At 40.3% G+C, this 27,669-nt stretch overlaps 1 protein-coding gene across 1 annotated transcript in view; it reads left to right on the top strand.

Annotated features, from left to right (window-relative positions):
• The window catches only part of mgat5b (alpha-1,6-mannosylglycoprotein 6-beta-N-acetylglucosaminyltransferase B), a 62,203-nt gene that overhangs the window by 1,914 nt on the left and 32,620 nt on the right, over positions 1-27,669 (top strand). The window contains exons 3-5 of the mRNA XM_077539062.1: positions 15,516-15,660; positions 20,937-21,046; positions 23,546-23,619. Of these exons, the coding sequence (XP_077395188.1) occupies positions 15,516-15,660; positions 20,937-21,046; positions 23,546-23,619 (329 nt within the window). The remainder of the gene's footprint in view (positions 1-15,515; positions 15,661-20,936; positions 21,047-23,545; positions 23,620-27,669) is intronic.

Genomic DNA, 27,669 nt, shown 5'->3' with positions numbered 1-27,669 from the left:
GGTAATGGACAAGCAACATCATGCTGAGAGCTGCATGGTGCGTCCTTGATTGCCGCATAGCAGGCTGGCAGACCCCTTCGCTTTGTTCATCACAAATCCATCATGTTCGTCTTCCGTCAACGAGATCGGTTTCTCTCATTCATGCTAAGAAATAGGCATCATGGGCGGAATCATTTTCACTGTTTGTCATGTGTGACAAGAATGAAACCTGGTGGAAGTGAATGGAGGCAATCACACTGAACATTGGCCATTTTTACATATGCAATTGCAATGATTTATCAACAGGTTGAAAACTTTCAATTGAGCGTCCAAGCTGCAAATGTGTTGTTTAGGCTGCAACTTTGCATGAGAACTGACCGTGAGGCTCCATGCATTCATGATCATGTGTGGGTGAGATTTTACATAGGTTTTGACAAAAGGGACACTTTTTTTTCCCCAAGAGGAAAACACTTTTCAAGTGAATGCTTAGGAAAAAAAAAATATCATACCACATTTGGTATCAGGAGAATCAAAACAAATCCCAGAAGTATTAATAAAAAAACAAAAAATATCAAAACTAGTTTTGAATTATGTCGTTCTCTGAACTGGCACAGAGATTTTGAGATAGTCCTTTTCTCAGTCTCCATGGATACTGATGCAATTCCCGTAGGCACAGCTATGGAGAAAATCTTACCAGTGGAGGAAATGGTTGGGAGAAACTCCTTCCATCATTTCCACTTGTAGGTATACATGCCCACCTTACTTTTGAACACATGAAGAGTGATTTTCCAAAACTAGATAAAAGCCAAATAAAAAAAATAAAAAAATAAAAAATCAATCCCGCCAAGCCATTCATTGTGTAAAGACTCTATTAACTTTTGTTGAAAATCTTCAGACAGAGGCAGTTAATTATGCTTGACGGGATACTCTTAATGTTCGCAAAAATGTGCCAGTCTGGGTAAATTGCCGTTTTTCTCATAACAATTAAAATTGATTTGTCGTGTTTTGGAGAAGAGCTCTATATTACTGCTGAACTAGATTTGACTTTCACGAGACAACATTCAAGATGAGTCATTTGCATCCATCCGTCCGTCCGTCCGTCCGTCCGTCCATCCATCCATCCATCCATCCATCCATCCATCCATCCATCCATCCATCCACCCTCCATCCATCCACCCTCCATCCATCCATCCATCCATCCATCCACCCTCCATCCATCCATCCATCCATCCATCCATCCATCCATCCATCCACCCTCCATCCATCCATCCATCCATCCATCCATCCATCCATCCATCCACCCTCCATCCATCCACCCTCCATCCATCCATCCATCCATCCATCCATCCATCCACCCTCCATCCATCCACCCTCCATCCATCCACCCTCCATCCATCCATCCATCCATCCATCCATCCATCCATCCATCCATCCATCTGCCCATCCATCCATCCATCCATCCATCCATCCACCCATCCATCCATCCATCCATCCATCCATCCATCCATCCATCCATCCATCCACCCACCCATCCATCCATCCACCCATCCATCCATCCATCCATCCATCCATCCATACATCTGCCCATCCATCCATCCATCCATCCATCCATCCATCCATCCATCCATCCATCCATCCATCCATCCATCCATCCATTCCTTTAGAAACAAATGTATTCTTGCAAGACTTTCCATAGACATCTTTCTAAATATAATTTAAGTGTCACAGAGGATCAAAATAAGAAGTTGTATGTAAATGTTGTTTATCACAAGACTGCAAGGGGTACTCTCTTCTGTATCACATTGACAAGTTTCTGTTGACAATCTACCATAACATTAAAATTGTTACTGAGAAAGGAAACGGTTATCTTTCTAAGCACGTTGTCAGTGTTTCCGCTTTGTGCCTGTGCATATAAATGGCCACAGCACGAGCCATTTGGGGGAGCCGCTGCTCGCTTTTTGGTCCACTGTCTCACCTTTAATCTGTATCCGGCATGCTGTTGACATGGTGTGTACTTCATGTGGCTGATAGCAGCTGGCACCTGGCTTTTGAGTGGCGCCTCAGTCTATCACAGTCCATTTCCCAAATAATTGGCATAAATCTCAATCTGTTATCAATTTTGAAATAATAGTGACAGAGAGTTACCTTGATAATCCACCGCTTGCTTTTAAGTTTACTTGATACAGTTGAAAACTTGAATGAGTTTACATGGATGGGTGAATAATTGGTGCAGTGCCACTGAGTGCACTCTTAAGTGTAGTAAGCAGTGGAAGCTCCAGTGATGTGCACTTGGTCCTCTTGCACAAAACAATACAAAGGTTCTTACTCATTAATGAAGCCCTATATGCAGAGTTTTAGAAGAGTGGGTTGTAGACGACAGGAGAGCTGTCTGATTAATTTAGCACTCACACGCTACAGTCAGGGGAAGTCTTGTTTGGCCTTTAGCTCATTAAAATCAGCCTTAATGCAGGCCATGGAACATCCGACTATGTAAATCCTCACATGTAGCCTACTTGGTGTGTGTGTGTGTATGTGTGTGTCAGTGAAAGTGTTTTGGTAGCATTGTACGCACTTCCAATACCTATCCACCTCTGACGCAGAACACGCATATACATACATACATGTATTTATGCAGAAAAACCTATCAAATACAAGTCATTGTAACAGTGGAGGTCCAGTGAATGGGAGTCAGTGTGAGAAATATATTTCCCCATTTTCTCTTTCTAACAATTTTTTCCTGCTGTCCCGTCTTCTCATCCTGCCGATTTGGGTCCTCTGACACACTATCTAAAGCCAACAGCCTCAAACCTGGGTGTCAAGATGGACAGTGACTTGAAACTGAACCGGCAAATTGCTGCTGTTGTCAAATCCAGCTTTTTTCATTTTAGGCAGCTGGCTAAGGTAAAAAATCTCCGATCTCAGCAGCACTTAGAAATGGTAATCCATGCCTTTGTTACATCTCGGCTGGATTATTGTAATGCACTTTATTTTGGAATCAGCCAATAACCCCTATCCTGGCCTCTCTTTACTGGCTGCCCGTGAAATTTAGAATCCATTTTAAGATTCTTCTATTTGTTTTCAAATCTCTCAATGGTCTTGCCCCACCTTATCTGGCCGAGCTCTTGCACCCCTACACACCTGCCCGGTGCCTCAGGTCAGCAGACCAGACTCAATTGGAGGTACCGAGGGCTAAGCGGAGGCTTAGAGGAGATCGAGCCTTTGCTGTTGCCGGTCCCTCCCTTTGGAACGACCTTCCTCTAAATGTTAAGCAATCCCCCTCTTTTAAAACACGCCTTAAGACACATCTGTATTCTTTGGCTTTTGGCGCACCATGAGACTTGTTCTTGGTGTTTTGTGGTGTGTATGAGTTTGATGTTTAGTCTACTTATTTATTTATCTCTTTATTCACTCATCTACTTATTAATTTACTGATGTAATATATATATATATATATATATATATATATATATATGTATATATATATATATATATATATATATATATATATATATATATATATATATATATATATATATATATATATATATATATATATACATATATATATATATATATATATATATATATATATATATATATATATATATATATATATATATATATATATATATATATATATATATATTAGGGGTGTTAAAAAAATCGATTCGGCAATATATCGCGATACTACATCGCGCAATTCTCGAATCGATTCAATAGGCGGCTGAATCGATTTTTAAACTTCCATTTTTAATGGAAAAATATTCAACAAAACGTCTGACTTCGGGTTAGGATTCACACCTTGAGCATGGAAGAATGTTATATTAATGGAACATTGTGCCTTAATATTTTATTTTAATACTGTTCAAACATGAAACAGATTACAACCTGTATAAGACTGAAGTTTCAGATAAATAAATAATACATTTTCATACAAATCTTACACTGTACAAGTTTACTGATTAGTATTTTCTAAATTTGAATGAAAAAAATCGCAACAATCGACTTATAAATTCGTATCGGGATTAATCGGTATCGAATCGAATCGTGACCTGTGAATCGTGATACGAATCGAATCGTCAGGTACTAGGCAATTCACACCCCTAATATATATATATATATATATATATATATATATATATATATATATATATATATATATATATATATATATATATATATATATACATGTAATTTAGTTGTATAGTTTCTAGTTCACAATGATGGAAAATGTTTTGAAATTATTTTTCATGGACTTACTTTTATCAATCAATCAGTCAATTCAATTTATTTTTCTTTAAAGTAAAATAAATGAAAGCGGACAGAAAGAAGTAAAACTTTTGGCTGCCCCTAATCAAAAAAATAATAAATAAATGAATAAATGAATAAATAAATAAATAAATAAATAAATAAATAAATAAATAAATAAATAAATAAATAAATGATCAAATGACAGCGAGCGGTCAATGTAATACATTATTTTTCCCAGCATAAAATAGAGTGGTGTCATCTGGAAACAAAATACATTTTATTGGTTGTAATATCATTCACATAAAGGAGAAAAAGTACGGGCCCCAAAATTGGTCCCTGGGGCACCCCACAAGTTACATAACTATATTTTGATGGTCTATTATTAAATTCAACATGTTATTTTCTATATTTTAAATAACTGGCAATCCATTGATATGCGACACCTCTTATACCATATTTAAACAATTTGTGCAATAATATTTCATGATCTAAGGTGTCAAATGCTTTTTGGAAATCCACAAAAACACTTACTAAAACATGTTTTTTATCCATAGCTGTGCAAATTTCTTCAGTTAACTCCATTAATGCCATAGTAGTTGAGTGATTGGAGCGAAACCCATATTGGCTATTACTTGAAATTTTATGCTTATCTATGAATTTATTTAATCTTGTCGCATACAATTTTTCCAATGTTTTCGAAAGCTGTGCGAGCAGAGATATAGGTCTATAATAAAAAAAAAAAATCATTCTTATTTCCTTTTTTGAAGAGTGGGACTACTTTAGCTATTTTCATTTTTTTCAGGGAAAATTCCCGTTATAAATGGTAAGTTGCAAATGTATGTGAAAAGCTCTATAATCACGTCTATGATTCGCTTTATCAGTGCCATATTCATGTCTGTGTAATCATTCGATTTTTTTTACTCGCAAAATTTTGAACAATTTTCAGTCTCACAAAAATGTGGCATTTGAACATGGGTTTGTAGACCTTTGTTAGACCTCACTGTAATATTGTGTTAAGAAATCTTACCTTGGAAATCAGTTGTGCCCCCCGTACACCTTAACATGATGAGTGCTATTGAAAATGTATTGATGAATGGATTTCAGGAGAGAGCAAAAATGAGAAACGCTTTTCAGTAAGATGCAGTTGTAAAGGTACTACCAGGGACACAACTGATGCATGAGTGGATGAGAGCTGTATCCACTATTAAAATGCATGCGTTTCCTTTAATACATTCTCATGAAGGTACAAGCAACTAATGATGTGAAAAAGAAGAAGGGTGGCAGAGGGATACATTTTCTAGCAGAGTGGGAAGCATTAAAGACAGAGACGTTTGATCCAAGCTATCTGAAAGGTTCCAGAGGTGTGCAGGCACTTTCTAATAAGCTCTTTGAAGACCACCTTCAGTATGTCCTTTTAACCTGAGGGTCTTAATGCAGGATTGCCTCAAAGGCTTATAAGATACTTATCCTGGACAAAGTACACTAAATGGTTTTCATGTTAATGTACTCTTTCTCCAGCAACCTAGCAAAAAAAAATAAAAATAAAATAAAATAAAATAAAATCTTTACATTGACATGTAGAGTCATGGATAGGAAAATTGAACCATTCATCTTCACTTAAATTGTATACATTTACAATATACTGGTTGGTATTTGGAAAAGTTATTGTACTGTGATTCAGATGTTAACATTGTGATGATACTGAAGATTTTGCAACTCAGAAATGCACACAATGCATAAATCTAACTGAATCCGAGCCACTACTGTTGTGTCATAGTGACACAAGCATACATCTTTGAAGAAGCAAATACCAAATGCCTTAGTAAGTCCGATGCTGATTTTAAGAGCAGAATGCTGACTTATAATGATATTCATTCACAAATAAATCCATAAAAGAGCGGTGGTGTGAATCACAACCAACCTCACACTCCTCAAAACGAAAAACTCTGCTCGGCCCACATTACAGGGCTATTCAATTAATCATTCAGTTGGGCCAAATTTTCAAATCAAGAAATGTATAGCCGGGCCAGACACATTTGGCACGCATTAAACAGCAAACCAATACGGATGAAAAATATTCACTTTTTATTCATCTCCCATTTCAATTTGTTACATTTGGTGGTTTATTAAAATTTTCACTTAAATCAAAATGAAATAAATTTAATACAAAAATAAATACAATTCTGTAAATATTCATTGTGGTTACATGTTACCCAGGCATACTTCAAACTCCATAAAAACTAGAACTGTCAAACGATTACATTTGTTTTTTAACTCATTCAACCCTCAAAACGCATAAATACGTTTTTAATACTTTGTCCTGCATTCCCCAAAACTTATTTATATATATTTTTTTAACGCTAGAGCATACAGAAAGCTTTGATGTAGCTTTTGACCTTCATATGTCACCTAAAGAAATGGTAGTTATTAGAAAAACGGCCATGAGGTGGCAGCAGAGTATAAGAGATCAGCCAGCAGCATGTTGCATTCACAAATAAATCCATAAAAGAGCGGTGGTGTGAATCACAACCAACCTCACACTCATCAAAACGAAAACTTGGTGCTGGCCTTGGAGCTGCCGCGGCCTGGGGACTCCGTGGTGGGGGTGGGGTGGGGGGGGTGGGGGGGGGGGGGGGTGGGGGGGTGGGGGGGGGGGGTGGGGGGGGGGTGGGGGGGTGGGGGGGGTAGTTAAGGGCTTCTTTCTTTGGTGGTGGTCCTTATGCATGCCAGATCCGTCGCACCAGCATCTACTGAAACTCAAACAGAATTTGCCTCTCCCTCCCACAGCCCCTTGAATCAGTGGGTGCTGGTGTCTGTGGATCTCACTTTGCTTTATCTATCCTTCCCTCCTTCCTCTCTTTAGTTTTTCCTCTGGTCACTTGAGATCTCAATTTATTGGAAGTTTGAGGTTTCTGGGGTTGGCATAAGACTCTGGTTTTGTAACCACGCAGGAGGGGTCTTGTTGGTGCTGGACTTCACTTTGATGGATTGGATGTACTGGCTTCTATGGATCTCACTCTGCCTTATCGATCCTTCCCTCCTTCCTCTCTTTAGTTTTTCCTCTGGTCACTTGAGATCTCAATTTATTAGAAGTATGAGGTTTCTGGGGTTGGCATAAGACTCCGGTTTTGTAACCACGCAGGAGGGGTCTTGTTGGTGCTGGACTTCACTTTGATGGATTGGATGTACTGGCTTCTATTGATCTCACTCTGCCTCATCGATCCTTCCCTCCTTCCTCTCTTTAGTTTTTCCTCCGGTCTCTTGAGATCTCGCTAATTTGCTGGAATTTAGAGGCTTCCGGGGTTGGCGTAAGACTTTGATTTTGTAATCATGGGGAAGGCAGGAAGTGTTTGGCCGGTGCTGGATTTCACTTTGATTTATCTTTCTTTTCTCTTTATTTTTTCTGACCTTTTCTCTGGTCTCCTGACCATTTGAACCTCACGACTCTGGCAAGACTCTGAAGTACCTGGTTAAGGCGAAGGGTAATGGGATATTTATAAGGTTTTAGGTGAATTAATGAGTATAAATTTATACGTATTTGCACGCACGCAAACGCATGCACGCAAACGCACACACGCAAACGCACGCACACATACACACACGCAAAAAAAAAAAAAAAAAAGGAAAAAAAAAAAAGAACATTAGTGTAAAGACATTTTTTTTTTTTGGTTGACTTCCCCCTTAAAATAAATAATGAATAAATATATAAATAAATAAAAATCACAAGTTCTGAAATTTACCCAGAATATTCTCCTTTTTACTAGCATACTGTACTTTGTCTTCTTTTTGAGAGACAGGAAGAAAAAACAGACTGCATGATGCCTTCCTTTGTTTATTGTCGTGTTCTTTGAATATCTGTCACACTATTTTTACACCTGACTTAGCTATCACTGTAACGCTCACTCCGGCATTGTCGACACAATCCAGATCAGGTTTCATGATTTCAAATACCATTTCCAGCTGTGTTGTATACCACAAGCTGAAACTGTAGTCATGTCTGCTCTGTTGTCACGTTGTTTTGCTGTGCACAGCTTCGTGACAGCACTTGTCACTTAATGTCTCATCCAACCAGAGACCAATTTTTGCCTGTTTGCCTCTAATGTCTTGGTCTGCAGGTCTGAGAACGCCAAGCGTTTGTTCAAATTTGTGCACACGGTGTTGATGTAAGTTGTGCCACTTGTTTAAATTGTCTCCCGAGGATACCAGTGGGAAATGAACAACTTAATTGCAATGGTTTCTGTAAATTAGCTGCACAACACTTATTTGGCAACGGGTGGCCATGAAGAACGAATCCCAATGCTCCAACTCTGAAAGTGTGGTGCAAAATAAATCTACTTCTTATTTTCAGCTATAAAATAAATGTCATCATTTGATTCATTTTATGTAATCAGTGAATGATTCCAACAATGCTGATCAAATGACGTTTGGTTGATCTGAAAGTGGGTCAGGAAGTTCACGTAAAATCTTAGTTCAGGTAACATTTGCAGTTCTTGTATTTTCCATGCATGAAAAACTTTTTTTTTTTGCAATGGAACCAGGAAATATGTTTATGCAAATGATCATCATATTGTCCTGGTTTGGCACAATGAGAGCACTGAGAACATAAAAGAGAACGGAACACGTAATAACTCATATCCTCATTGTTTGCTCCGACACTGCAGCGAAATGAGTTGTGCTTTAATAGCCTCGAGTTTTATCAGCCGAGCTTTGTGTCTGGACTTTTTGCTTTATTTAAGATAATGAATCTTACTGCTACCAGCAAGTGACAATATAATTTTAATTTCGATGTGGCTTCTAATAAAATGCACCATAACAATAATGCTGACTTACATTGGCAGACAACACCAGCTTTTGATTGAAGCTATTCTTGTTTTCATTTTCATGGTGTCAGACAGAATAAGAGGCTGGAGTTGCACAGAGGATGAGGGACAGTCATTCTTTGCTCTGATGGCTTCTCCATCCGGCACCCCCCACATCTCAATCAGCCTCCTTCTGTAATGAATCTTTAAATTTGGAGTGAGTGAAATCACAGTAAGAGGTTTAGTTTGTGTGTGTATGTTAGGCTGGTCTGATTAGATGGCGACTGTGAGAGTTAGATAATTCATCCACCAAGAGAATAAAAAGACAATTTTTATTTAAACAGAAAAATCATGAAACATAATCTTCAAATGACTGTTAAAATGAGATGTTCTGTGGCATTACTTACTTCAAATGTAGTCGCCTACGTTACGTTTTGTGATGTCAACTTGGTGTTGATGTTGCAGATTCTTCTGAACTTCGTCAGTATAGTTCAACAGCAAATGGTGATTAAAATAATTAATTTTAACAGATGTGATTAAAAGTGAACTTGATAAATATTATGCACCACTGCAAACTATAATATTAAGGAATGGACGAATGTTAAACTAACACCTTTTTAACAGGGTTGTAATGAAGTATACAGTAAACCCACATCAATGGTGTGTTTTGTACTCAGTTTGGTTTTAATTTTGGGCATAATTCCACTGTTGGCCATAAGATGGCGGCAGACTATTGGTTTACACTACGTAAATATGAAGAAAAGTAAAAGGTTTTTTTTGTAATTGAATGTGAAATCCTCTGTAATCCTGCTTTTTAGGCCTACAGAAAGTGACGGCTGTAGGTGCATTTTATAATGTACATCGTTGGGTATGATTATTGATCTATATTGTGACATGTTATTTTCTTAATCGGGAAGAAATGGGATCTGAGCTATCGGTACACTGTAACACTGTTTATACTAGGGCTGGGCGATATGGCCCAAAATTCATATTACGGTATAAACTTCATCCCTTCATGGTAACAATATCACGGTATAGAATTAAATGTTGTTGTGGGTGTTTTTTGTTCGTTTTTTTTTTTTTAAATAAATAATTTGCTTACTGATTTACATAGTCTTTTATAGAAGCTACATGGATTTAAAAAATAATGAAAGAGTAAATTTACTTTGGATAACAACATTTATTGTGCAAATCTCAAATCAAAATGAAAAGTCAGCACTCTGGTGCAAAAACGTGCAAACATGGTTTCGAGCAAGTATTCACTTGACGATCACAAGGGCCTGCACAAGTGGCCATTGTAAACAGCACGTCCACCGCATGCGCTTTTTATCATATGAGTCCCCATTGAAAAAGCTTGCACAATTGAGCTCTGCTGTTTGGTAGGAGGACAAACGTTTGTCTTATTTCCCGTATTGACCGGTCAGTGACCGCATGCGCTGACACTTATATTCGGTAAAATGTTTTCTTCTAAGATGATAAAACAAATTGCTCGTGTTACCTTTGCTAGCAGGCATGGTCGCATCATGCAAATGACATGTTTCGCTCGCTGTCTGACTTTTCAAATCCGAACCATGTCCTAATAATTGACGTAGCACTGGTGCTTGACACCATTGTTACGCTGAACGCGAGCCGTGTGCAAGGCCGGGACGCAGATACAATGTCATCAACACACGCTATATAATGACATCACCAACATGCCCTATGCGATTACGTCATCAACATGCCCTACCGTGCTAAGACAGTAGAGTCAAAATCTCTACGTTCGGCAAAATTGATCCCTTATTGAATATACTGTTTATACAATGTTTTTGTCGCCATTTGTTCTGTATCTATCTCTCATAATTGACAATTCCGAGTTTGCGTCACAAGTAAAAATGGCGGTCTAATGCTGCCTTCGAGGACAAGAGGATGGTAGGAAGTTGGACTTCTCCGACTTCAAACCAGGTACTGTATTCACTGGAACGCACCATTAGAACTTGGAGATACAAATTGTGAAGTCAGGGTAAAAAAGGACCCCAATATCACCGACTCCCTTCAGTCTGATGTCACTTAACAATAGAGACACAGACAAACATAATTTAATTGTAAACATCTTTGCCTCTTTATTTATTATGACATTAATTTAGTTATTTAAAATAAGTAACTAACTTGATTTGGAGGGACTGTTTATTGTAATCAGCCATCTTGGATGTTTACATTTGCCTCGAACGCTTTGAGGTCGGCAGTGGGACAATCCGAGCGGGATCAATTCGACTTCCCACATTCCTCGAATGCAGCATTAGCTCTCCGCTCATTGAAAAACACTGGACTTTGGATTGCTGTAATTTGATTTGTGAGGATCAAAATGTAATGAAATGTCATTTGACTACTGTAACAATCTACCTGGTTTGTATGCTAGTTGACAACAGCAATAAATTATCCTGTTTGTTTTCACGTGCAAGGTGCGGAAATATCAGAAATGTTCAGAATTGTCAATATGTTTTAAATATTTGTATGATTAAAAAAGTGTATTTGCAGTCCGACCAATAAGTGCTGAGTGTGTAAATGTCCATATTGAATATTGTGGTCTGGAACACAAACCCTTACGATGGCTTTACTGTATTACATTTGTCACGTCTGAATATTTGTAACTTTTATCCTTATATTTGGAAGTGGTCAGAATGTTGTGGCTGGTCGGTGATTATGGCATCATTGGCGCGCATCCAAAGTTTGCATTCTATTAAGTTACCTTGGCAACCGGCTGAGAGCGGGCTGCAGCATAAATGGTGGTCTAATATTGGAAGTTGTTCAATATTGATGGCGCTGTGGCACTGCTGCAATGGAGTCGTTAAGAGGAGATTAGCTTCTACTATTTAAACTCTTTATTAACTAGCAGATGAGGAGTCACACAGTGGAGGCTCTACATTGGCACAAAAATCTAAACTCACGGTGTGTTTTTGGTAAGGAACATAATGTTTCTCAGGAGGAGGAAGGGAGCAAGTGAACGGTGGCCTAATGAACACTTGATTGCAAAAATACGCTATATAAGGCCCAGTTCTAAAAATGTAGTGTGTAGGAAGGGCGTTTGGTCTCGGTAATGGTGATTTATGAGAAGTATTACGGTGAAGAATTGTGAGTTCTCCTTCCCACACTTGAGCCCAGAGGCTTTTAGATTTACTGCAGCGCTGCAGCTCAGAGACCAACTTATAGTAAATATCTAGAATCCTTCTCAGGGAACCACAGTTTCTTATTTAAAGTTGGAGCCACTATTCCCTGAAATAATTGTGCACTGCATGGTGGAAGATACTGGAAGCACGCCACAATCAGCACAATGTTGGGCAGTACAGTACCTTCTATTTTAGCATGCAGCACTTGAGTCCTATTTAAGATCACACCCCTTTTGCTTTTTGGCTTCATTCGTTCTACTCAAGCGGAATGCTAAACTGCTGCTGTCTGAACAAGAATTCATATTTCTATGGAAGTGAAAAATTGTTGTCAAACTGTTGAATTATTGAAAGGAGGCTTTCCATTGGCCTATTTGACTGCATCTATTCTAGAAATGATTGAAGGTGAGAGTAAAAGGAGAAGGAAATATTTACAGTCTCCCCAAAACGCTATTCGCTTCTCAGCTGAAATTCTCCTGCAACTTTCTTTCCTTCTCTGCACTGTACACAACGAAAAGGAAATGTATTTTCTTTTGGTGATTTTGCTGTTTACTGGAGTTGCAATGCCACTTCGCTTCCGAGGATGGTGACTTTCTGTTTGAGTGCCAACCCAATGTTCTGTGAAATCCATGTGTTGCCGTTCTTAAAAGTTAATGCAAACCGTGAGGGAAGAGTGAAGGGTAGAATCTATTGTCACACTACACGCCAGCCGACCCTGAAAGTGAAATTTGTACATGTATGTGACCTTCCCTCCCATTCTGCAAAAATCTGCGTCTTTGCTCAACTGAAAACTCTCAATTGCCAATTGGTGTGAATATAAGTGTGGATGGTTGTTTGTCTTGTAATTGCATGAAAGCCAGTTCAGCGTTTACCTCACCTCTCTCACAGTCGGGGTATGCTTCATCACACCTCAAAATACATATGGCATGTGGATTGATCTTTATGATGCTTTTCTTTATGTGCTTTTTTTATTTGAAATTTCTTTTATAGCTTTTATAAAAAGCTTGCAGGCAAAACCTCCTCACTTAATATGGCAGCTACATTTTAATTGTGATTTTGTCTACTATGGGAATGCCTGCAAAAATCCTGCTAATTTATGGTGGGATACGCTGTGCCCGTCTGCTTGATCTAATTTGTAAGTTCTTCGCTGCAAGGATGCTCACCCGCGTGACTACTGACGCTATCGGGTGTTAATTAGCGTTTAGAGCTTAGTGTGATCAAACAACAGTGGATTGGACCTCAACACATTGCAATGCAGTCTTTTGACCTTATTGTCTGCTGCTGTAGGCCAATAAATTGACAAGGTGTTTGCTAACAGCATAAGACCACCACTCGGGTCATTAATTATTTGAGTCGAGCAAGAAAGCAAAACCAATACTGTCAGAATAAATTGCTGATTCTGCCTTTTCACCCTCTCTGTTAGAACACTGGCTCCCTGTGAGCTGCTGATTTAATAATGAAGGACAGTGGGGAAAAAGCTACACTGCTAATACTTACCATAGAGTAGCTGTGGAAAACAAAAGATTGGCCTCGGTGTGTTTTAGCTGCAGTGATGATACAACCCCTAGCAAAAAGTATGGAATCACCAGTCTTGGATGAGCACTCACTCAGACATTTTATTCTGTAGATCAAACTCAGATAAAAAGCATGAAACAGTGGTAAGGTCATTCCAAAGTGCAACATCTTGGCTTTCAGAAACACTAAAAGAAATGAAGAAAAAACACTGTGGTGGTCAGTAAATGTTACTTTTATTGAGCAAGTGCATGGAAAATAAATATGGAATCACTCCATTTTGAGCAGAAAATAAGGACACACCCAGTCAATTTCCTTTCCTTAATTGGGCACCTGCCTCAAATGACATCTGCTCGTTCGTCAGCAGTTAAAAACAGTGCGGTATCACACCTTGGAGGGCTGCTGGACCAAGTGGATTGGCAAGAATCATGGCTCCAACAAGGGAGATGTCCCTTGAGACCAAAGACAGGATTATCAAACTTTTTGAAGAACTCTACACGTATGATTGCCAAAGATGTGGGCTGTTCACAGCCAGCTGTATCGAAGATCTAGACCAAGTGCAAACAGCATGGGAAGGATGTTAAAGTCAAGCGTACTGGTAGACCAAGGAAGACATCTAAGCGTCAAGACAAACAACTAAAGGCCATGTTTCTTGAAAACAGAAAATGCACAACAAGACAAATGAAGAAGAAATGGGAGGAAGCTGGAGTCAGTGTATGTGATAGAACTCTGCAAAATTGTTTCAAGAAAATGGGATTTACATACAGGAAAGCTAAAAAGGAAACCATCATTGACGCTTAAACAATCATGGACTGTGGATGACTGGATGAAGGTTATCTTCAGTGATGGGTCACAAATCTGCATTGGACAAGGTGATGACACTGGAACTTTTGTATGGTGAGATTTACAAAGAGGACTGTCTAAAGAAAACATCCAAATTCCCACAGTCCTTGATGATATGGGGCTGCATGCAAAGGCACTGGGGAGATGGCTGTGGTTAAATCTTCAATAAATGCACACGTTTACATTGACATTTTGGACAGCTTTCTTATCCCTTCAATTGAAAAAAAAATGTTTGGAGATGATGAAATCATTTTCCAAGATGACAATGCATCATGCCACAGAGCAAAAACTGTGAAAGCATTCCCTGGAGAAAGACGCATCCAGTCGAAGTTATGGCCTGCAAATAGCCCAGATCTCAACCCAATTGAAAACCTGTGGTGGAAATTGAAAAAAAAAAAAGGTCCTACCTGCAAAGATGATCTGGCAACTGCAATCAAAGAGAGTTGGCAGCAGATTGATGAAGAATACTGTTTGTCACTCATCAAGTCCATGCCCCAGAGACTTCAAGCAGTCATAAAAGCCAGAGGTGGTGCAACGAAATACTAGTGATTTTTTTCTTTGTCTGTTTTTCACATTTTTTTTCCTCAGAATGGAGTGATACCATATTTATTTCCATGCACTTGCTCTATAAAAGTAACATTTACTGACCAGCACAATGATTTTTCTTCATTTCTTTTAGTGTTTCTGAAATCCAAGATGTTGCCCTTTGGAATGACCTTACCACTGTTTCATGCTTTTTATCTGAGTTTGATCTACAGAATGAAAGTCCGAGTGAGTGCTTGTCCAAGACTGGCGATTCCATACTTTTTTTTTTTGCTCGGGGGTTGTAGAAATTAATTTCATTTAAATCAATAGCATGCATTTTATTTTGTTGATATTCTTTCAAACTAGCACTGGAGTTTTAAAGACAGAGATACTAAATGTCATTAAACATATTCCTTGGATTTCCTTCCCCTTTAATGCTGTCATATTTGTTTTTTCTTTTTAGTATTTGGTGGTCAAGAATCTCGCGGTGTGCTCAGGAAAATCAGTGACATGCTGGAAGTCATTCTGAAGCGGATGGACACTCTGTCTAGACTGGGTAACACCACTGAAACCCACAAGTTGGATGAGCTTGCCTCCGTCCTTGACAGGTACACTGGGCATGTCTGCTTTACTCGTTCAGTCTCAGCTGGACGAGCGTTGTACTTATCTCATAGGAGCAAATATTTTTTTTCTTTCCTGGCAGATTTTTAACAGCCTGTACTGCAGCTATTTGACAGGTGATTCCATATGGAAAAGATGAGGAGTCAATAGGCAATTCTTACATTGGGAGGGAAGCTAATACAGAAGTAACATGTTTAGTTTAATTTAAAACAGACATTCTTAAATTCTTATAATGGTGGTATATTCTCCCAACTATTGCTTAGTGGTTGTTATATTTTTGTGTTAAATCAGAATGTAGCTAATTTTGAACTAATAGTCGGAGGTGGGCAGTTTAAAAAATGTTGTCGGTCAATCATTCATTCATTATTCGTCTGCGCCCTGGGCACCCTCTGTCATCGTCAGTCATTTTTGTTTTTCAAGCCGAACCAAACTGTAATCGTCAGTCTGTCGTGTTATTTTAAGTTTTGTGTACGTAGATCACGTTTTGTGTATGTAGATCACGTTTTGTGTACGTAGGTCACGTTTTTTGTGTTTACGGGGTTTTGGCATGATTCTTACTCCATATTTGTCACCACTATTTTAGGATTGACAGACAGAGGAGGGCATTTTGTAAGTCTGTGACCGATGGATGCACGTTTTACTAACAAATTTTGGACGTGCAAAATTTTGTAAATTGCCCACCTCTGCCGATAGGTCTTCTTCTTGTAAATATAACATACTGTGGGTGCTTTGTAATCCAGTAGTCGATAAATCCAAGGTAATAAAAGTCTAATATGACGTAATGCTGCTCTCTGTTTCACTCCCAAAGAGCTGCTGTTGTCCAAACATCAAAACAACCGTCTCTCTCTCGCTCTCTCTCTGCCAATATCTGAATTGTTTACAAAATATTGTTGAAATAAATAATTTCACCAAAATTTAACTGAAAACTACAGCCATAAAGATTTGTATAAATGTTAGACTCAAACAAAGATTGTAGATTTTGTTGTCAGTAGCTATAGCATAGTAGTACAGTATATAGTAGGGGTGTGAATTGCCTTGTACCTGACGATTCGATTCGTATCACGATTCACAGGTCACGATTCGATTCGATACCGATTAATCCCGATACGAATTTATAAGTCGATTGTTGCGATTTTTTTTCATTCAGATTTAGAAAATACTAATCAGTAAGCTTGTAGAGTGTAAGATTTATATGAAAATGTATTATTTATTTATCTGAAATTTCAGTCTTATAGAGGTTGTAATCTGTTTCATGTTTGAACAGCATTAAAATAAAATATTAAGGCTTAATGTTCCGTTCATATAACATTCTTCCATGCTCAAGGTGTGAATCCTAACCCGAAGTCAGACGTTTTGTTGAATATTTTTCCATTAAAAATGGAAGTTTAAAAATCGATTCACACACACACAAAAAAAAAAAAAGGCAATGATGATAAGACGTTGAATCCGAATACCGAATGAACAATTCTGAGCTCTTAAAAAAAAAAAAAAAAAAACAACGATTTTTTTTTATTGAATCGATTCGAGAATCGCGCGATGTTGTATCGCGATATATCGCCGAATCGATTTTTTTTTAACACCCCTAGTATATAGTGAGGTAGAACAATTAAATGATCTTCCGTTATATGGCAGAAAGTGCATTTTCACTGTGTATCCAACTGTTGCCATTCATACAACGGAATAAGACATCACTTATAAATATTACAACTCTAAAAAATATTACACTGAGTACACTTTTGTGAATGAGTTCAGACAAGGTTGTCATTATTTCAGCACATATACTTCATGCGACTTATTTGTTAAGTAATGTGCCGTGACATTTTCAAAATGTCAAGTAAGTGCCTTAGTTCATTAAAGGTTAGGATACATACAATGTAAATAGCACATTAAATGTATATATTATGATACCGGTTGGCTCATTTTGCACATGGAATATTTTACCATTTAAACTGTCATTTGAAATTATTTTTGCCACTTTCTTGTGTCATTTCCAGCAAAAAGATAATCATTCATCAAGTAAAAATTACTTCAGCTCTGATTCACGTGAACACAAAGCAGTCAAAGACAACAATAAGAGCATTGGTCTTTAACGAAGCGCTGGAGCTGCCAGCCCAGATTTGAGTGTGGTTGCCACAGCAACAGACCTCTCATACTTGAATCTACTCATGGGTTTGAGTAAGCGTGGTTCCCTCCTCCTTCTGTACTGGCCATTTCTATCATGCTTCCACCCTGGTAGTATTAGTACGGTTGCTTTTTTAGAAGCCCGCAGGAAAACATTTAATGAATTCCAAATTCTGTCTCTCACACAGCAACATTGGTGTGGTTCAACAATTGTCCTCAACATACTCGTAACAATATCTTTTTGAGAGTGTGAGAAGTTGCAATTGCATCCTGTTATCATTTTTCATCTATTTTCTTATAGTATACTGCACACAGACTAGACTAACAATTATATACAAAGTACTTCATGGCTTTCATTCAGCACATTTCAAATAAACATTTAATTGGCTCCTGATAGTCTAAATGGGAAATGTTAGCGTGGCAAAGGCCACCAATTTGGTGGTTCTAATTTTCGGAATGATTGTAATGCCAGCCTCCATTTATTCTGACGAAGCTGGTTAATAAACGGCGACCCCAGAGACACAGCTGTTGTGCTGCTGCGATATCGCTTCCACTGGGTGTGTGCGTTTATGTGTGCGTGTGTGTACTTTATTGTCCCTGTTATGTGTGTGTCTGCATGAATGGCTTTTCATTTTTGCTAATCTGTTGATCGAAAGGATAAACGCCAATGTTTTCGTAGCATGTCTTTGTGGAATAAGTGAAGAAAAATCAAACTTTTGCTAGGTTTGAATGTAGTTATGCAAATGAGCTCTGCGCCCACAGAACCCAACAGAACCACCATTCCATTACTTTGAAGAGATTTTCAGAGAGAAGCGAAGCAAGAGAGCTCATTAAAAAGAACTCTTTTAAAAGGAGAAGAGCCATGTTTAGACAATTTATCGCCTGTTGCGAGTAGCGTGTGAAAAAGTGAGGATAGCAGGAAAGCAGGGGCCACAGGCAACTATACACTAAGGGGCCTATTCACTAAAGGTTTGCTTCCCCTTTGCATGGCGCTAACCGGTAAAAATGGAGCAATCTGGGAGCACCTAATTCACTAAACACGCGCAGATGGGGAAATCCGTCACTAAGTTCTCTGCCAACCAGATTGTGCCACGGTGCGCCGGTGTTATTTGCGTGTATGTGAATTAGGTAATTTGCATACATTTGACGCAAAATATGCCCACCCCAATGCAAATGAGACTCATTGATATGCAGCGTCTAATTCACTAACGCCAGCGCTAATAGCCACATGGAGTTTGCGTGACGCAAGTAACGTTAATGGAAAGCATGTATTAACCTGCCGCAACCTCGATCCTGGGATCATGACAGCGGTGCATGCCTTTTGCGGCACAACATGCACGGCAGAGAGAGAGAGGGGTGGGGGGCATTTTTCCATGTTGGTTTAGGACACATAACGTAACCCGGGCTGATCGGCAATGGCGGGGAGGCATTTTATGATCATTTTTTACGTGCCAGATACATACTGTACACCCACGCCAACCTCTCAAAATATATTTCTAAAAAACGATCGCACCAATAATTTGTACCTTATGAATGAATGACGTCGTTGTCGTCCTCTCTGCTGTGTACAGCTTAATGGCGCTCTAAATGCTTACTGTCAGTCCAACCTCGCTTTCTGATGTCATCTTTCTCGCAACTGTTGCTATAACAACCATGTTCTTGGCGCAAATCCATTGCCATGTGTGGTAAATCAGGTTCAAATTTTCTCCAAGCTGTCAGTTTTGTGGGCGTTTGCGCCGGTATATGATTAGAGCAATACCCTTCGTGAATAGGTGGGTAATTGGGTGCAAACTGCGGTGCAGTTGTGGTACAATATTTCGCGCTGTGACCGGACGCAGCGCATTCTTAGTGAATATAACCCTAAGGTCTCCGTGCTTTAGTGTGTAATGACAAATTCTCAAAAAAAACTTTGCCATGCATAAAATTCATATAAACTAAAATGTAGATATTTTAAGAAAGATGTATTATGGTTATGACTAGAGCTGTCAAACTATCAGATTAATCACATCTTTTTTAATGACATCAAATTTTGATTGATCACGATTAATCACTTAATTAAAAAGGCTTTTCGATCAACATCTTAAGCCCGTCAAATTTAAAGAGAGCCTTTTATGCGTTATTTTTTTTACATTTAATGTTGTGAAGGTGTATTAAAAATCTTTTATCCACTGCACACACTCATCCTCCTCTTTTTCTAATCAGCTAATCACTTGCATAATTTCAAATGAAAAAAAAAATGACCCCAATGTTAGACTTGAACAAATATTCTGTATGTCATATGCAAACATTTAATCTTTTACTTTAATTAATTGTGTGATTAATCTGCATTAATACACAATTAATGCAATATTTTTGTCTGATTAATTAATTAGTTAACGCTTTAACTTTGACAGCACTAGTTATGACATGAAAAAATGTCAGTTGTTTACTACTTGCTACTTTTTTAAACATACCCACTTCTTTACCTATACAGTATCTCTGTTAGTACATCGACCTGAATCATCGAAGTGCATACATTTGATTACAAATTGTGTGTGTGGGTGAAAAGGTTTGTGATATTTATTAATACTTAAGTACTCCCACTCTTCCACAAGTTAAAAATGTAAGAGCACGTTTTACATTATCTAGGCCAAGATCCACAAAAGCCAGTTCCTGTTTTTTTTTTTTTTTTTTCATCTTTATACTGTGATAACGAAAAAGTCATTTGGTAATGACAAATTGTTGTTGTTTTTTTAAGTATGATTAATTACACAATTATGCAAGTCTTTTGAGATCCCTACTTCTATATTGCAAATACACTCATCTGTTCTTATGTATCCATTGGGGAATCTTCAGGTATGTTTCCCGCTCCCAATAGAAAAAAAAATAAAATAAACGAATGCAATTTCTGTATATCATGCTCAACGATTAAGGGATTTTATTTTTATTTTATTTATTTATTTATTTTTTAGACATAATGCTTACTATACATCTATTTAAAAAAAAAAATTCATTCATAATGTTGACAATAATCAGGATGGAGCCAAATGTATTTGGAGTATTATTTGCAGCATGTACATTTCTGCTTGGTAATTATTATAGACTATTATAGGTGTTTGTGCTTGGGGGTGGGGTTGTGCATGTGTGTGTGTGTGTGTATCAGAATTCAGCCGATAGGTCTGGTGGAACGGATCCAGGCCATAGCCCAAAACATGTCGGACATGGCAGGGAGGGTGGAGCAGATTCTACAGCACAGCATCGCAAACAAAAGAGGTGAGATTAAAACCCGAGCATATTCACGCAAACACACATGCACAGACACGCACGCGTACACATGTCCTGCTCTCTCACACCTTGAGAATGTCAAATAAAGCTGTAGCCCTTCAGATGAATCCCACCCGTCCTTTTCAAATCCTTGCAATTTGGAAAACGCTTTCCTCTCCGCCCACACAAGCCAAACTGTCAAGTCTGAAAAATGTTCTTGAATGCACAATTTATGAGTAACTTGCACTTGCTGGTTGAGCTCACAAAACATGACAGGCATTATTCACGACACATTGCCCATTCAAATGGCGAACCCTAATACTGTAAGCGCTCAGGTGACGCACACAGCACAATCGCCAGTGTTGCAGCGTTACACTGAAGCAGGATATTTAAATCACGATGATGAATGACCTCCAAGCTAATGCGATGTGGCTCTGTCAGCGTTTTCATTAGCTGTCACTTTCAATTTCTGCATCGAATACAACGTAAACCCACATTTAATTCACGCTGCTCATTGTGACAGCAAGCCAACATGCTGTCTCGTTAATGTGTCGTAATGTCTGACACCATTTAAATGAGTTTGATCCAAGGGCAGTGTTACAGAAACTTTCTTTTTAAGTCATGCCACTATCATGCTAATAAGACCTTGTGACTGATGAGGTGCTGTATTGGGGGGGGGGAAGCTGCAACTGCTCCCCTTAATTGGGCTCACTCTGCTGGGGCTTTGAGAAGGATGGATGGAGACGGAAGGAGGTGCAGAGAGATAAAGACGGAGTGAATTAAGTGAGAAGGGAACAGAGAAAAAAAAGAGGACACTGCAAAGGCGGCTAAGGGATAATAAAAGCTGACATGCTCATTAAGCACATGAGTCATGTATGGCCAATAACTTGCATGAGCTTGCTAGCTACTCATATTAACTCATTTGTCTATGTTGAAAAAGGAAGGAGTAGTACATGTAGGTCAGGGTTCACTAACTCCTAGCACCAATCAGGTGTGCGAGTGGAAACATCTAAAACCTGCAGACTTCCGGACCTCGAGGACCGGAATTGTATGCCTACGCAAAACTTCAATGGACACGAGCTGACCTCTGATTATATTTATATTAGTTTACTCCGTGTTCCAATCTTGTTAGCAAAATAAAACTTTTTTTTTTCACTCTACATGCAGTGTTTTAAATGTAAAATGCACATTATTTAGTGCCATCTAGTGGTGAACTAATAGAACAATTTCGAAGCACGCACTCTACGGTGTCTCTAGTTGGAGTTAGCTAGCGGGCTAGCAAGCAGTTGAGCAGGAGCAGTAGGAACAACGAGCAAGAGTGGCTAGCAAGAAGACGCTGGAGCAGCTAACAAAAGCGGCTAGCGGGGGAAGCTAGCGAGAGCAAAGCAGAGGGAGACAGCGGTGGGAGCCTGAATCACAGTACTCAGCGATGACTACTTGCAGGCCCCAGCTATGTAAGGCAAGTGACAGTTGACCCATTGGGTCTGACGTTAGCTGCAAGTACCACCAGAGGCTCGCAAGTTCTTCTCCTTCGGGTGTCCGTAGCAGAAAGATGGCGACGAAACATGTCAGCCTCCAGTAAGTCGCGGCATGACCTATATAACACAATTTGTGATGACTAAACCTACAATCCCGCGACCCTTGTGAGGAATAAGCGGTCGAGGAAATGGATGGATGGATGGATGGATGGATGGATGGATGGATGGATGGATGGATGGATGGATAAACCTACAATTATATAAAAAATGTACATTCATCTGTTCACCACTAGATGGAACTAAATAATAGACACTGTCCCTTTCTGGAAGCTCTAACAGCATTGATTATCATACAAGTATCAAGAGAAACAAATATTGAAAAACACAACACTCTTTAAACCCTCTCTTAACTCATAAAAATGAGAACTTCTTTCATCTTTCACACAATTATCCGTACTGTAAATGCAAGTAAAATTTGGCCAGTTGGTTGCTAGCTAGTGGGGGACCTACTTCTAAACAGTCAGCTTCATTCACTGCTCCTTGTCAAACAGCGCAAGCAGAACTCAAATACCTGTCACAGAAGATCCTTACATCACAGAAAGTTGGCATGCTATGCCTGAGAGGTGGCAATTGGGCAAAAAGCCAGTAACAGCACTAACCATAGCTTAACTGATCAAGAAAACTTCCGCTCAGTCATCCGTAAGACTGCTGATGTTCGACGGGCATGACACCGAAAGACTCTGTAATGCTGAATGAAATTAGTTTGAGTCTTTCTGCTTTGAATGTGAGGCCCTTTACTTCACTGTGTCATTGACATTAACTTCTGTAGGATTCTTCTTGGTCTCTTCTCCCTTTACCTTTCTTCTCTTACCACAATACCACATCCCTTTCTTGAAAATGTGTCACAGAAAACCAAAGGAAAAGGCAAAGCACACAGTTAAATCCTTTGACGCTGGCTGAAATGAGGTTGAGAGAGATGTGCCGTGTGTGCGTACAGACTGCGATAACCACCCACTTTTCTTGTCTCCAGTTAGGGAAGGAACATTCGGACAGTGTGACATTCCTAAAGACCCTCATTATCCAGACTGCCCCAGCAAGATGGATGTAAGTCTGCCAGAGTGTAGATTCCTAAAATGTTTGGCACACAGAAAAACACATTTTTTTCCTGTCCGTCTCGGTGCAGCCGAGATTTCGTTTAATACGAAGTGAGATGAACACTCCTTGTGGAGTTCTGGGTTGTCAAGATTGGCACATTTCAAGTGGCAATAGGTACCAAATAGCCTGTGGCTGGTGCTACTTCACAAACAGCTGTTGTAGTACAGATATATTATGCAATAAAAGCCTTACATTTCACAGTTGTAATTACATGCAGTAACTTACGACTGCACAAAACACACAAATACAAAATTAGAACACTCCCAAAAGAGGTGCTGTAGCCCAAAACTAATGTCACTGAACTGAGCATCACTCACTAGGTCATTCCCATTAAAGGCACACATACAACACGTGAATATTACAGTACATACAGTCATTATGCTTTATGAAAGGAGATTTGCCCTTTACAGTGTCTTATGTTTTATTGTGTTTGTGCACAGTACAGTGGTGTTTTTCTTCTTTTCTTCAAAAGATGGTGTTTTTTTTTTTGTTTTGTTTGTTTTTGGCTGGAATGGGTTAATGGCAGCCTGGAGGCGCGGCTCGCTGGCGAGCGCCTGGTGGCCGGGCCTGCACCCATGGGGCCCGGCCGGGCACAGCCCGAAGATGCAACGTGGGTCCCCCTTCCCACGGGCTCACCACCGGTGGGAGGAGCCAAAGGGGTCGGGTGCAGTGCAGGCTGGGTGGTAGCCAAGGGAGGAGACCTTGGCGGACCGACCCCCGGCTACAGAAGCTGGCTCTCGGGACATGGAATGTCACCTCTCTGGCATCGAAGGAGCCCGAGCTGGTGTGTGAGGCAGAGAAGTTCCGACTAGATATAGTCGGACTCTCCTCCACACACGGCTTGGACTCTGGTACCAGTCCTCTCGAGAGGGGTTGACTCTCTTCCACTCTGGAGTTGCAAACGGTGAGAGGCACAGAGCAGGTGTGGGCATACTTATTGCCCCCGGCTCGGCGCCTGTACGTTGGGGTTTACCCCGGTAGACGAGAGGGATGCCTCCCTCCGCCTTCGGGTGGGGGGACGGGTCCCGACTGTTGTTTGTGCATATGCACCAAACAGCAGTTCAGAGTACCCACCCTTTTTGGAGTCCTTGGAGGGTGTGCTGGAGAGCGCTCCCCCTGGGGACTCCCTCGTCCTGCTGGGGGACTTCAACGCTCACGTGGGCAATGACAGTGAGACCTGAAGGGGCGTGATTGGGAGGAACGGGCCCACCGACGGGAACCCGAGCGGTGTTCTGTTATTGGACTTCTTTGCCCGTCACGGATTGTCCATAACGAACACCATGTTCAAACATAAGGGTGTCCATATGTGCACTTGGCACCAGGACACCCTAGGCCGCAGTTCGATGATCGACTTTGTAGTCGTGTCGTCGGATTTGCAGCCGCATGTTTTGGACACTCGGGTGAAGAGAGGGGCGGAGCTGTCAACTGATCACCACCTGGTGGTGTGTTGGCTCCGTTGGTGGGGGAAGATGCCGGTCCGACCTGGCAGACCCAAACGTATTGTGAGGGTCTGCTGGGAATGCCTGGCGGAATCCCCTGTCAGAAAGAGTTTCAACACCCACTTCCGGCAGAGCTTCTCCCTTGTCCCGGGGGAGGCGGGAGACATTGAGTCCGAATGGGCCATGTTCCGCGCCTCCATTGTTGAAGCGGCCGATCGGAGCTGTGGCTGTAAGGTGGTCGGTGCCTGTCGCGGCGGCAATCCTCGACAGGCGGATCGGTGCAGCGTCTGCAGTGATGCGGAATCTGTATCGGTCCGTCGTGGTAAAGAAAGAGCTGAGCCAAAAGGCAAAGCTCTCAATTTACCGGTCGATCTACGTTCCGACCCTCACCTATGGTCACGAGCTGTGGGTCGTGACCGAAAGAACGAGATCCCGGATACAAGCGGCCAAAATGAGTTTCCTCCGCAGGGTGTCCGGGCTCTCCCTTTGAGATAGGGTGAGAAGCTCGGTCATCTGGGAGGGACTCTGAGTCGAGCCGCTGCTCCTCCGCGTTGAGAGGAGCCAGCTGACGTGGCTCGGGCATCTGATTCGGATGCCTCCTGGACGCCTCCCGGGCATGTCCTACCGGCGGGAGGCCCCGGGGACGACCCAGGACACGCTGGAGAGAGTCTTTCGGCTGGCCTGGGAACGCCTTGGGATCCCGCCGGAGGAGCTGGTTGAAGTGGCTGGGGAGAGGGAGGTCTGGGTTTCCCTCCTGAAGCTGCTACCCCCGCGACCCGACCTCGGATAAGCGGAAGAGGATGGATGGATGGATGGATGGATGGATGGATGGATGGATAGATGGATGGGTTAATGGCATTAAATTAATTTTATGGGGGAAATTGATTAGATATAGGAGTATATTGAGTTGGAACAAATGGAACCGATTAAGGTCAAGCGAGGTACTGTCATGGTCTGTGTTTTGGTTTATGGGTCATGTTGTCCTTGTGTGTCTCCTTTTTGTCAATGTCTCGTCATAGTTAGCCTCGTCCACCTGTGCTTGTTATCCCGTTCCCTTGTGTTGACCAATCAGCTCCCCAAGCCTCTTGTGTCTTATCCAGGGTTGTATTTCACAAAGCAGGTTTAGTGAGAAACCTGGGTAAAAAAAAAAAAAAAAAACTCTGAAAAGTGGGAAACTCGTTTCAGAAAGGGAGGTAACTAAAACCAGAGGATAAGAGGGAACTCTAGCCTGTTGCATAAAAAGAGGTCATTAAAGCGCTCGGTCAGTTACCATAGTAACATGGTCCATCAACCTAACCTGGTCGGTAGCAGGCTTGTCTCAATGAACCTCGAGTTTTTCCCCGTCCCCGCCTCCTTTCAGCCACACACGACAATTCATTTATTTAGTCTGCTGCGGCGACTTTTTGCGGAAATACACCTGTCGTCTATAGCGTAAAGTCCACTTTTGTCACAAACATGGCATGTCCTTTTGACAATGAACCTATTGATGAAGTTGCTGCAATATTGCGCGGGGAATTAAATATTTGTTGCGAGAATGTTATCAGACCGCGTATATCTGGCATTTCCGCACGGTTTCCTTTTTGAGCGGTACTGTATCACATCACAATCCATCATCCACACTGCACAACTTAATTCGTCTTTACATTTGCAGCATTACCAGACAGTCATATGCGCACACATGGGAGCAGTATTGTGCTCCATTTTTTTTTTTTTTTTTTTTTTTAATAACCGTTTGAATAATGTTTATATATTTCATCTTAAATCAAGTGCGCTTCTCCCTCGCAGGATTGCACGTAAATGAAATGAATTAATGAGCTATCATTCAACAGGTTTCCCCTGTAATATTGTGATTGCAAAGGACTATACATTTTAAATTTACGCAAGTAGACCGGAGCAGCAATGTTCTTCTACGCCGCCTTCCTCTCTGGGGAGCCGCTGCGGTGTTGCACTTTTTTAATGTTTTAAAATAAAGACATGTTCAAATTCAAAATATGATTGCAGTAAGATTTTCGGTTGAAAGGGGCAAAAAATAAAAATAAAAAAGCAACACGGAAGCAGAGGGCTCCATTGAGCTTGTCTTTTAAAGTCTAGGTGATACTTCTCAGCGTTGATTTAACTCACTGGAATCAGCTGGACTGGAACCGAAAACGCAGAGTTTCAGATCGGAGGGTATGTCAACTCGTTGCAGTTTGTGGAACTTCCTTTGTGAAATACACCCCAGGTGTGTGGTTAACATATGTATTTAGTTCCCTGCTTTCTTTCAGTCCTTGTCGAGTCATTGTCATTATCACTCCCATGTTGCTGTCGCTGTCCATGCCATGTCCTGTTGCCCTCGTGTATCTGTTGCTTTAGTTTGTTTTTTGGATCTTGTTAATTTTGTTATTTTTACAGACTACCTTGTTTGCCTTTTTTGTTCATTAAATCCCCCACCCCCCACCTTGGCAGGTACCACTGTATTAGTAAATAAAGAAAGCTCAGGACTAACGGTACTTTTTTTTTTTTCAACAATGTTGGTATATAATTGTCAGGTAACAGAATTTAGAGGGCTAAAGCTTACAGT

Source organism: Festucalex cinctus, chromosome 1 (assembly GCF_051991245.1).
Source record: "Festucalex cinctus isolate MCC-2025b chromosome 1, RoL_Fcin_1.0, whole genome shotgun sequence".
Lineage (NCBI taxonomy): Eukaryota > Metazoa > Chordata > Actinopteri > Syngnathiformes > Syngnathidae > Festucalex > Festucalex cinctus.
The sequence above is the reverse complement of the archived record's forward strand: the minus strand, read 5'-3'. Positions and strand labels throughout refer to the sequence as shown.